A 13145-nucleotide genomic window follows, 5' to 3' on the forward strand; every position below is an offset into this window, starting at 1 on the left:
ACAACAGGATAGGGCAACTAGGTCACCTGACCGGAGACAAGATGGCTGCGCCCATGCCAGAACGGAACAGAAGCACCACCAGGCCTAACCAGACCAGAGGGACAGTATGCCCACACGGAACCACGCACAGCCAATGCTCCCCTCCAGGCACCAGGGCCACCACCAGATGCCCCTTGCCATAGCGTCCTCACAGGTATTACCCGTCGACTACCATGCCGAGAAACCCTGGTCGTGACAGTACCCCCCCCCTTTATGGGTGGCCTCAGGACACCTTCTAGGCATTATAGGGTGAGCCAAGTAAACTTTGTTGACAGGACTGGAAGCGTGGACATCCTAAGCTTTGGCCCAACAGGAACTGGAAACTGAAAACCCCTCCTGGGGTACGAGACTTGAGGCCCCTTCCTGGGGTGCTAGATTTGAAATCCCCTCATGGGGAACAAAACTTGAAACATCCTCTCGAGGTATGGGGCTGAAAACCCCATCCTGGGGCTGGACACTCAGAAATCCCTTAAGGGGCTGAGACTCTGGAGACATCCTTTGATGTTGAGACCTTAGAGACATCCTCTGGGGTTGAGGCTTTGGAGTCACCCCTCCTGGGGCTGCAAAGGACTTCCCAACAGACGGTTGTAGATGTATAGCTGTCAAAACTTTTGCCCCAAGCATGGGTGTATTCCGTACTGTTTCTAGACCGCTATCAGGGGATATTGACCATGACAAGGCATCAGTCTTCGGAAGGCAAGACACTTGACATTCCACCCTCCATGACTGAACCTGCATAGTGTTCCAATCAATTCTGGGGTTGTGCTTACACAGCCATGGGTATCCGAGTATTACTTCATGGGAAGTCTTGGGTATAATGAAGAAACTGATATGTTCAACATGGAGGTCTCCAACACGAACTAAAACAGGTTGAGTTATCTTAGACACAGTACCATTACAAAGAGATTTACCATCAATGGAGGGCCAGGAGACAGAATGATCCAAGGAGCTGCAGGGAATTTGTAATTTATCTGCCAACCGAGACGACATGAAATTCCCCGCTGCACCGGAGTCCAAAAGGGCAGACACAAACACAGGGCTAGAATTAATGTCTAAGGCTATGGACAACACAGAGTCAATACGTTTAGAGGACGGAAGAATTGCTCCTAGCTGAGTGCACCCAGAACTAGCTAGAAATGGGACGCTCCCCGGCTTGCAGGTACAGGAAGCCACCAGGTGGCCCGAGTCTCCACAGTATAGACAAAGGTTCTCTTTAAAGCATCTCTGTCGTTCTTCATTAGAGAGACGGGTATGATTTACCTGCATGGGTTCTTCCTCGGAAAGGGAGGGAGTGGGACGGGTAGGGGAAGGGAAATGCTTAGCTCTGTGTTTTTCATCTTGGTGCTCTCTAAAGCGTATATCAACTTTATTACAAAGGGAAATGAGATCACTAAGACTAGAGGGTAATTCACGAGTCACTAGATCATCCTTTAAACGATCTGATAGACCTTGCCAAAAGGCCAATGTCAAGGCTTCTTCGTTCCACTAGAGTTCAGATGCCAAAGTCTGAAACTGAATGACGTACTGGCTGACAGGACGGGTCCCTTGTTTTAACTTCATAATACTGGAGGAAGCAGAGGAAGTTCTTCCAGGCTCGTCGAAAATCCTCCTGAATGTTTCTAGGAACTCTGGGTAATTGTCCAGAAGCGGATCTGAACGCTCCCAGAGTGGAGAAACCCATTCTAGGGCGGAGCCGGATAACAAGGACACAATGTAAGCCACTTTAGTTCTAGGAGCAGGAAAATTAAAGGGTTGCAAAGTAAAGTGCACATCGCACTGATTGCGAAATCCACGACAGTTTTGGAGTGCCATCAAACTTATCAGGTGTGGGAAGATGCAAAAGAGGAGTAGATACAGATGAAGAAATCACAGGAGTGGGGACAGGAGTAGCTGCAAGCACACTAGGAGCCGTTGAAGTAGCTTGTACAGTATCCAGGCGGCGTGCAATGTCTTGCACAAACTGTGCCATCTGTCACTGTATAGTTTCCACACTCTCCAAGCGAGTTGCTATGCTCTGAATTAAATCCTGTTGTTTAGTCATCTCTTGCAGGAACCAAGCCACTTGGTGCTGCATAGCCTCCAGGCCTTCCAAACGGCCAGCGATACTTCGTAAAAAATCCGCTCCAGACTCCTGTTCCGTGGCCGGATCCATGGAGCCAGTGCAAACTGTTATGTTCTGGGTTGTTTGTGGACCCAGGGTGGTAGCAGGAGCGATCACAGAAGCAGATTTGAATAAAAAACTAGGTTTTTTAATAAGTGCTTGAGAAGACATAAAATATGGCAGTAAATAAAAGTCCAGGAATATATAAATGTGCTCAAGAGTTCTGTGGTGGGAGTAATGGGTTAATGTCCAAGTAGAAACAATTAGAGCTGTCCAGGTGTGCAGGTAGTGAGACTGAAAATAATCAACCAGGTATGCAGGTAGTGATGCAGGAAAATAATAGCCAGGTATGCAGGTAGTGAACTAAGGCAATGAGCAGGATGTCAGCAGGCTCAGGCACTCAGGTATGGGCATGGGTGATGGAGGAAGCGGGGTAGTCCAGCGGAAGCTAGGAGCTGACAGGCAGACTGGCAGACAGCGAATTCACAGGAACAGGATAAGCACAGAGAACTCCCTCTCAGCTAGGCTGAGATACACGTTGCACTGGCAATGCAAGGGAGCTCTGAACTTCCTTCAATCCCCAGTGCTCAGCCGTGACTGGTCAGAGAGGAGCATGTGACACAACAGGATAGGGCAACTAGGTCACCTAACCGGAGACAAGATGGCTGCGCCCATGCCAGAACGGAACAGAAGCACCACCAGGCCTAACCAGACCAGAGGGACAGTATGTCCACATGGAACCACGCACAGCCAATGCTCCCCACCAGGCACCAGGGCCACCGCCAGACGCCCCTCACCATAGCGTCCTCACAGGTATTACCCGTCGACTACCATGCCGAGAAACCCTGGTCGTGACAAAACATATACTGTAGCAATATCTTCAGAGGTCATAAACTTTGCTTATGTAGTAAAATACATGCTTAATGCTGGTTTCTAACCTTCCCATTCACATGAATGAATCTTCACAAACAACATTGTGCTAATGTGTTTTAATCTATTCAAACAGATAAAGATGAATGCCAGGTGGGATCACACAAGGTTTGTGGAGAACACACAGCCTGCAGCAATACACAAGGGAGCTACTTCTGCACCTGTCTGAAAGGGTACCGACCGTCCAACAACCATGATGACTTTATACCAAATGATGGCACTTTTTGTAAAGGTAAGTAAAGAAACACAGGACCGGATCTCTGTGGTTTAAAGAAATCATTTACCTGAAATATGATGTAACCTAACATGAGCACTACCCATTACACAAGACTACTTGGGTTCTAGCTAATTAAAGATTCCATGAAGCTTATGACTTGGATGGCTCAGATTGGCCATTAAAGCCTCTGATTGGCATCAAGCCTAATAGGTCCCTTTTTCGTGTTACATAGATACATGTTGAGATGGAATTTTTTTTTTACTTTTATGACAAGCGTATTGGAAGAGTATTTGTTTTGTGTGCTATTGTACATAAAATGTGTGCTATATAAAATTATTATTAACCCTTTAGTGATGCCTTGTACCTAGATTTTATGGTGGGCTGTGTATAATACAGTTTGACTCTTGCTGATCATAGGTATTTCATGTGCAACCATACATAACATATATCACATGCTTGAAACCTCCTCAGTAATTTGAACATAATGTTGCTCATTTAAAGGTAAAGTCCACCTTTAAATACAATGTCTAGCAAAGTTTCTAGCACTTACCTCCAGCCACTGGTCTATGCCTGGCCCCAAACACCCACCTATCTGGCCAATGCCAGTGGTTTAAACATAGTAGAATGCAAGAAATGTCTATGTTATTGAGGTCACATAATGTTTGTGATGCAGATGAGGAAACAGGACATAGACAGGATCCTGAAGATAAAGGGCCTGATTAATTACAGATCGCTATTGCGATCGCAGCTGCGATTACGCATGCAGTTCTGCTGCAAAAATATTCTAATGTTTGCAAGTGCTCAGCCAGCATAGAGACGTCAACTACTGCTTTCTCACATCCATAATACCTCACAGTCCTGCATATACATCGGTAACATCGACTAATATTGGACCCTCGCGCACAATTACAGCAAGTCTGACCTGTCTCAGAAATTACAACTCTCTTCGCATGCAGTGTGTACACAATCTGCGTATGCCGACACAGTGGCTAATTTGTGATCGCCCAGGAAACGGCGTTCAAACGGACAGGCACACCTGCTTTTCTCCCACCACTCCCCCGTCACCACCTCCAAACGCTGATGTCCCATCACGCACTCTGTGATGGCTTTGTATCTGCGTACGTGATTGCAGTGCGATCGCAATGCTGACCTGTGCAGTCGCACTGCAGAGCATGCACAGTACGCACCATCGGCCAATCTGTGTACGATGTTGCAATTGTGATCCATGATGAATCAGGCCCAAAGTCTGTATGAAGGATAAGTGAATTACTAACTGGACCTTTGAAGTCCACAACATTAGGCTTACCCTTTTAGGAATGCCTTATATTTTAGGATAGATCTATGCAGGAAATGTTATTAAGGTAAAGAAACCACCTAAATTTACCTTGTTGCGAGTTAAATTTAAAATACATGTAACATTGTAACATGCCAGCTTCAAACATTCATTCAGAGTACAACTACTATCACTCCTCCTAAATCTCCACTGTCTCCTACCCTGGCCTTCTCCTCTCCCCGGTTCACCCTATAATTATTGTTTACCCCTCCTTGTAGTATATAAGCTCACATAGCCAGGCCCGCCTTCCTCATGTTCATCTCTAGCACTGTCCTAGCTTCCAGTGCTTCTTGTCAGGGGCGTAGGGAGGGCAGTTCCACTGGAGCGCGAGCTCCAGGTGCCTTAGGGGTCTATTTACTAAGCAGTGTTAGGAGACAGAGTGAAAAGTGATAAGAAAGTGATAAGGTGCCAGCCAATCAGCTCCCAACTGTCATTTCTCAAACACAGCCTGTGAGATGACAGTTGGGAGCTGATTGGCTGGCACCTTATCAGTTTCTTATCACTTTTCACTCTGTCACCTAACGCTGCTTAGTAAATAGACCCCTCAGTTGCCAGAGGGCACCCTGAAGTCACACTTCGGAGCAGCTGTCAAGTAGCTGACAGCCTGCCTGGTCCGTGTCCAGCCCTCCAGGTGCTGTGATACAGAGCAGTAGCAGCAGCGCCCTGTCCTGCCTTCCTGCTGCTCTAGTGAGACTCCGTGGTCAGAGGAGCTTGTGCTGAGCAATGATTGGTGGAGCTCAGCACATGTTCATCTGACCCCAGCAGGGGGTGGGGCTATAGCAGCATGTCGATGAGGAAGAAGCTGCAGGGTCCACATTAAGGTGAGAGAGGTACCCCAGGTATGTCTATCACCCTCCCTGCCTGTATGTGTGACCCTTTCTGCCTGTAAGTGTGTATGTAACTCTGCTTGTATGTATGTATGTATGTATTTATGAATGTGTGACCCTGTCTGTATGTGTAGTATGTATGTATGTGTGACCCTGCCTGTATATATATATATATATATATATATGTATGTATGTGTGACCCTGCCTGTATGTATGTATGAATGTATGTGTGACACCCAGCCTGCCTGTATGTATGTATGTGTGACCCTGCCTGAAATATATATATATATATATATATATTTTTTTTATGCATGATCCTGCCTGTATGTGTGACCCTGCCTGCCTATATGTATGTATGTATGTATGTAAGACCCTATCTGTATGTATGTGACTGTGCCTGTATGTGTATATGTTTGTATGTATGTATATACATATGTGTGACCCAGCCTGTATGTATGTATGTATGTATGTATGTATGTATGTATGTATGTGTGACCCTGCCTGTATGTGAGTATGTGTGACTCTGCCATGTATGTATGTGTATATATATATAGTGGTTATATTATATAGCACACACTTTTTTTGGGGGGTGGGGGGGCGCGGTAGCATGCTCGTGCTCCGGGCACCCTGGCCACATGCTACACCTCTGCTTTTTGCCTCTTGTCTCCTAGGACCATTCAGCAAGTCTGACACTGTGCTGCCTTTGTTGAGTACAGGCGTATTGAGTGCTGAACTGCTTGCCTCTCCCCATGATGCACCTCCACTTGACTGTCTAGATACAGGGGGAGATGTATCCAGCCTTGGAGAGAGATAAAGTGGAGCAGTTGCCCAAAGAAATCAATCAGCATCTAACTGTCATTTCAAAGACTGTGCTAGATGAATGATAGTTAGAAGCTGTTTAAGTTTTGGGCATCTTCTCCCTTTTACCTTTATCCAAGACTTGACACATCACCCTCACAGTGAGTTACCCAACCCTGGGCTCTTGTCCTCATCCTACCTATTTTTTTGTTTATTGCTCTGTGATATGTCAAGTTATACTGTTAGTATGTATATTCCCTGTAAAATGCTGCAGAAACTATGTGTTGCACCTTAAAATTGAAATATAATACCAATTGATAAGACCTATAGTTGTAGAACCTGGGAGGTTTGCGCATGCACAGTGGCACCTCAGGTCGGAGGTGGCACTTCTGGCTGACTCTGGGTCCTAATGCCCAGAGTGTATTGCAGAGGAGAAGGAGACAGTGCAGGAGCGCAGTTCTCTCTATAACACCCCCCCCCCATCCACACTCAGGTCTATCTCTAGTCACATAAAACATTACACTTTACTTGATCATATCATTGTGAAGTCCACCTGTAAAATGAAACATGGAGTTATGCAATATGTCAATAAATCAATTAAGCATATCACCACTTCAAACATATTCCAATACACATTTTTTCAGGAACACGTTTAGTACTTGTGATGTCAGTCCCTTTGTTAACATCTTGCTACAAAGGTTATGCTAACAGACATTCTCTCCATTAACTAAAGTGGTGTCTAATAGTATTGTGCTCGGACCATCCATGGTGCTTGGTGTTGTAGGACAAGTCAACTGCACTCTTGTTGTCACACTGAACATTGATAGTCTCATCTTGACTCAGAAGACTTAACTCACATTTAAGTCTTTTTTAAGCGTAATGCTTCCTTTACAGTTTATAGAAGTGCCATGTACTCCACCTCAGTGGTATATAGGGCAACATTGGGTTGCTTTCTGCTTGAACAGCTGATGGCTGCACCTGCCAGTACAAACTGGCATCCTGTGTATGAACAACGGTCATGCTAATCTGATCCCTAGTCAGCATCATATAAAGATTTAAAATCAGAATTTACAGCATCTGTCCCCAGCTCTATCTTCACCATAGGAGGAATGAGATACGGTGTTTTCTTTAATTCCTTCCCCCTTGGTGAATCAGGCTGGCCCTTGAAAGTCAGTGGAAGCTGCTGTGCAATGTGATGTAACTACAGAGATGGAAGAGCATCATGGGCTGTCACTGTCATTGATAGATTCCTGCTGTTACCATATATTCACAGTGCAGGAGGTTCCAGAGCAGCTATGGTAGTAAATGAGGTAAGTATAATGGGCACTGTGGGGAACACCTGTCTATGGGGTTACAATTCAGGAAACAACAGCTCATGTAAAGGATAAACTTGGCAGGCAGGAGTGTGTATTAGTAACAAACCCCAAAAAAACACACCAGATTATAAAAATATATCTAATATGCATAGACCAAATGTACTGACTGTGGGAAATATTTCTATTCATATATATATATATATATATATATATATATATATATATATATATACATACACCATTACATGGTGGGAAGAATCTTGTCCAGCAATACAGTAAAATGGTGGATTGTTTATTCACTTAGCAGCCACTGCACAGATAGCATTAAGTCTGGTATTATTGCAGGTCACAAACATCATACAAGATGAAGCAGTAACCGATATTTCCTCGGGTCTGTTCTTCCTACTCACCCACCCAGCTGCTGTGCGGCTCAGGCTTCCAGCCGGCACCACACTAAATGCCAGAAAACAGCTGACCACCACAGCTCCCCTGGGTCTCTGGTGCTATATTCGTTGACAGGTCCTCACTGCACAGGATGCGTCAGCAAGTGTGCTCTCAATACGGACCACCAAATGTCATAAGTCGGGAAGAATCGCATCCAGCAGTATGGTAAAACAGTAGATTGTTTATTCACTTAGCAGCCACTGAACAACAAGCATCAAGTCTTGTATTACCGCAGGTCACAAACATCATACAAGATGAAGCAGCAACAGTACCAGGTTTGCCACTCTGGCTTACAGACAGAATGCAAAAGATTTGTGGACCTTCCTGGACTTTTTTTCATGAAACAGTTGGTTAGTGGAGCTGCTCTGGTTGCAAAGTCACAAATGAAATTACGATAGTAACTCACTAACCCCAAAAAGATTCTCAGCTGCTTTTTCCTCTCTGGTTTTGGCCATGAAGATACAGCCTCCACTTTAATCATCTGAGGCTTTACCTGCCCATGGCCAACTATATACCCAAGGTACCTGGATTCTGTCATACCAATGGCAAATTTCTCGGGGTTGGCAGTAAAACCATGACCTCATAGGGAGTTAACTTTTGGGAGGTGTGACTCCCTGTCTGGACTAAAGATCACGATGTTGTCCAAGTATGCAGCTTCATACTCTTGATATGGTCTTAACAGCTTATTCATTGCGCTTTAAAAGGTCTCATGTAAGCCAAAAGGAATAACCCTTCTGGTGTTGGAAACGCTGTTTTAGCATTAGCTGACTCTGTTAAGGAAATTTGACAATAACCCTTAGTTAGGTTTAAGGTAGTCAGGTATTGGCATTTGACCAAATTCTCAACCAATTCGTCAACTCGTGGCATGGGATAAGAGTCAAATTTAGAAACCTTATTCAACTTTCTAAATCATTGCAGAACCTCAAAGCCCCTGAGGGTTTAGGCACTATTACAATATAATTGTTCCACTCACTATTGGACTCTTCTATTACTCCCAACTGGAGCATTTCTTCTACCTCTTCCTTCTGTCTGGAATGGGGAAAAACACATCCTGATTTCGACCTACCATTTCTATAACTTGCTGTCTTAGATATTCTTATACGAGTATAAAGCATTACCAGCACTAGAGCAATGGTACTGTTTCTTAAAGGTATTGCTTCGGAATATCTAGTAGCATAATATAATATTACCAGTTAGTATTAATGACCCTGAGTTGACTTCTCAATTGGACCAATCAAATCTATTCCAATCCATTCAAATGGAACAGAAGTGACTGGCAGGGGTACCAAGGGAGCTCTAAACTGGGGTCTGAGAGCTGTCCTCCGACAGACAGGACATTCCTGACAATAGTTCTTTACCGCAGCATATATACCAGGTCAGAAGAATCTATATTGTATTCGTTGGATGTTTTCTTCTCCCCGAGATGCCCTCCCCAGAGCTGCTTGTGAGCAGCCATAAGTACCAACGGTACATGCACTCGGGGAACTAACAACTGTTCCACATTTTTGCATTGTACATAGGTTACATGATACAATAAATCATTATTCAATATAAAATATGGTGTGCCTTCTGGAGACAAGGCATTCCCTATTTTGCCATTTGCTTCTACAACACATTGAATAGCATTTACTAGATTACTATCATTTAATTGATCGCGTGCAAAGTCCTGCAAAAACACATACTTGTCAACAGACGACCAGTCATCTTCTTAACTGCTGTACTCTGGTCGTTCGGTGGCCAATACTGGTTTTGCCATATTCCTGGTCGAGAAGCGAGATGACACTTCAGCCGAGTTTCCATCCCCGGAATGGTTACTCAGTCTTTTAACCTCTTTGCCTTGAATACACTGGGAGAGACTAAGGTCTGCGGATGGATCACGCTGACCGTTAGTCGCTGGCGGTTCTTCATTGGCCCGACACCATCACTTTTAGTAACTGAAAATCCTGTCCCAGAATCAGAAGGGATCTTGGGTCCAGTGTAGACACAATGTGTAAGACTCGTCCGTTAACTAACAATGGAAATTGTACCTGGGAATACTCTTCATTAGCCCCATGCACACAAAGCACCCTTACAGGTGATAATACTTATCTCAGAACTAATCCTTACGAAACAATGGAAAGTTCACTCCCAGTATCCACAAGGCCCCAGACCTCTCGGCTCTCAATTTGTACTGCCACTTGGAACAAGGTAGACTCTTTGGGGGAAGAATACTCGGTGCACATACTGATAGCAGATCTAGCCACTTTGTCTGTCGTACATTCCATGGGTTCGGACTGCTTTCGACAATCACAATGAATATGCCCTGGCTCTCCACAATCATAACAGACTACCACAGGGTTCCTTACAGTAGCTTCCATTAGACCCCAGGGGATTAGCTTGGGTACAGGCTGTGGGTCCCAGTAAGGCACTTTTGTCATTTTCCCCAGTGTGAGGTATTACTCGACAACTGCCAATTCCTCAGAAGTCCGGGGGTCAGCCTACAGAGCCCACTTCTGTACTCCTCGATACAAACCCTGTATACAGTGATCTATGGCTACTATTTTCACCACTCGACTCACTGTATTTACCTCTGGCTTTAACCATGCCTTGCCCGGCCTGGCCAATTCTGCTAGCTGGGTTCAGGGTGCTTCTGAAGGGGAAAATCGCCAGTCATGAACCTTTTGAGAATTACTTGGTCCTATTACCCCTATTTTAGCAAGTATAGCAGTCTTTAGCTGGGTATAAGAAGTGGCTTGTTGCACAGGCTCGTCAGTATAAGCTTTTTGAGCTTCCCCTGTTTAAATATGGGGCCAACTTAGTGACCCATTCTTCCCTCTGCCAACCCAGACGAGTTGCAGTCCTTTCAAAGGTGTGGAAATTTGCGGTGACATCATCAGTTGCCGTAATTTTCTGCAACACCTTTGGCTCCTGACCTGCTTTCCTGAGCTACACTACTCCGTATGTATCAGCTTATTACTGTACAGCTGAGACTGCATTTGGGATTGCAGCAATTGTATTTGGGTTTGCTGGTCTGCAGCCACATTTGTGGTAGCCCGGAGAATTTAGGTTTTGTAGCAAATTTAAACGTAGCTTCCCTCATCATAAACCATAGTTAGCTAATGCTAAATAGTATGGGAATACAAAAGTAAAAATAAGGAAAGACATATATTGAAACAACTCCTCTCTTGTTACTTTGGGCTCTATTTACTACAATCCGCATTTGTAATGCAGATTGTAGTGTGATATTACCGACTGAATTCGCATTGCGAATTCAGGCAATATCACAGGGATTTTTCTACAAATCCTTTGCAGGGACAGAGCTTGCAATAAAGTTCTGTCCCTGTGAACCCCCTCCGCACACTTATCACAGTATTTTCTCAAAAAATACCGTGACCAGTGCCGACGCATGCACCGACTGACCGTCACTAAGCCCCACCCCCTGCGCTAAGCCCCACCCCCGCGATCGCGGATACCCGTGACCCCCCTCCCTTGATTAGACTTCCCTGCAGTCATCGGTGCTCCGGTGATGTCCTCCGTGGCTCCAGTCAGCTGACATCTCACACTGCACTGGGACCCGCTCAGGTGACGACCAGTTCCCAGTGCAGGCTGGGAGACCAGCTGACCAGAGGGATGACATCACCCGGAGCCCCAATCACCGGTCCCTGGACTCAGGTAAGTTTCTTTTTTAACTATTTTATTTTCTTTTTTTTAGCAGTGTATCAGCGTGTGGTCTGTTTAGACCACACAGCTGATCACTGGGGCCGGCTCCAGGCTCTGCTCTGCCCGTTAGAGCAGAGCAGGAGTCCGGTAACTGGGGGAGATCCTGGATAACGCCACCTCCAGGTGGCGTTATTATCACAGGGCTTTACCCGGTATTTTTACACAATTTATTTTTAGTAACTTTGGCCAAATCACATTTCCCATTACAATTATGGGAAATGCGATCTACTTACTAAGCATAAGTGATAATTAGGGCTTGGAGTAGACTTTTACGAATTCTACTACAATTGCCCTGTAGTAACTTTAGGTGATACTAAAATAATGTGAAAAGGGTCCTTTTTCACTTTATTTTAGGAAAAATAATGTTAATAAATAGAACCCTATAACACAATCACTTATGGCAGGAACACTTCGGTGTGTGCTTCAGGGGAAAAAAAACAAGCCTCCCCTTTAATTGCACTTTACAATCTCCTAGGTTTTCTCTGGGCTGTCCTTCCCAACTTTAACCAAACAAACCAATTAGGATTTTATTCCAGACAAGCAAATTACCTAACCTGGTGCAACTGCAGTAGAGAGCACAAAATGAAAAATGTTAAAACCGATTTTTCCTTTGGTCGGGTCATCCTTTTCACCCACCCAGATGCTGTGCGGCACGGGCTTCCACCTGACACCACACTGAGGGCCTGATTCAGACCCGCTCGCGAGCGCTGAGCTCGCAAGCGGGTCAATGTTGCCCAAGTGCGCATGCGCACAACGGAGGCGGCACCGTCGTGCGCATGCGCGAGACCCAAATAACAACGGCCAAGCCGTCGTTATGGGTCTCGCACCGAAGGGGGCGTGCTGTCGATGATGATTGATAGCACGCCCCCTTTGGTGGGCGTGCCGGGGGCGTGGCTGCCCAGACGGAGGCGTTCCGATGGAAACGCCTACCATCTGGGGCCGGCCCCACTGACATCACTAGTGATGTCAGTGGGAGTGCTTTTGGCTCTGATAGAGCCAAAAGCACTCCAGGGCTTGCGGCAGCGAGACCCTACCGCAGGGCCTTGTCGCAAGCCCGATGGTCGCGATGGTCTTGACCATTGCGACCATCATTTTGACCGCTCGCTATAGCTGTGGGTGGTCGGCTAGGAGGCCGCTCCAAAAAGGAGCAGGGACGGCCCTGATTCAGAGTGAGCGCTCTGTCAGAGCGTCCGGCTCTGAATCAGGGCCTGAGTGCCGGAAAACAGCCAACCGCCACAGTCCCCTGAGTCCCTGGTGCTGTATTCAAAGTGCAGGATGCGTCGGCGAGTGTGCTTTCCGTACGGGTCACCAAATGTCATAAGTCGGGAAGAATCACGTCCAGCAGTACGGTAAAACAGTGATTCGTTCACTTAGCAGGCACTGCACAACAAGCATCAAGTCTGGTATTACCGCAGGTCACAAACATCATACAAGATGAAGC

The 13145-nt window shown here is 45.7% G+C and overlaps 1 protein-coding gene across 1 annotated transcript in view; it reads left to right on the forward strand.

Moving 5' to 3' along the window:
* Positions 1-13145, forward strand: part of SUSD1 (sushi domain containing 1) — a 281173-nt gene that overhangs the window by 62015 nt on the left and 206013 nt on the right. The window contains exon 3 of the mRNA XM_088460052.1: positions 3147-3302. Within this exon, the coding sequence (XP_088316178.1) occupies positions 3147-3302 (156 nt within the window). The remainder of the gene's footprint in view (positions 1-3146; positions 3303-13145) is intronic.

Source organism: Taudactylus pleione, unplaced genomic scaffold, assembly GCF_031769625.1.
Source record: "Taudactylus pleione unplaced genomic scaffold, aTauple2 ptg000967l, whole genome shotgun sequence".
Lineage (NCBI taxonomy): Eukaryota > Metazoa > Chordata > Amphibia > Anura > Myobatrachidae > Taudactylus > Taudactylus pleione.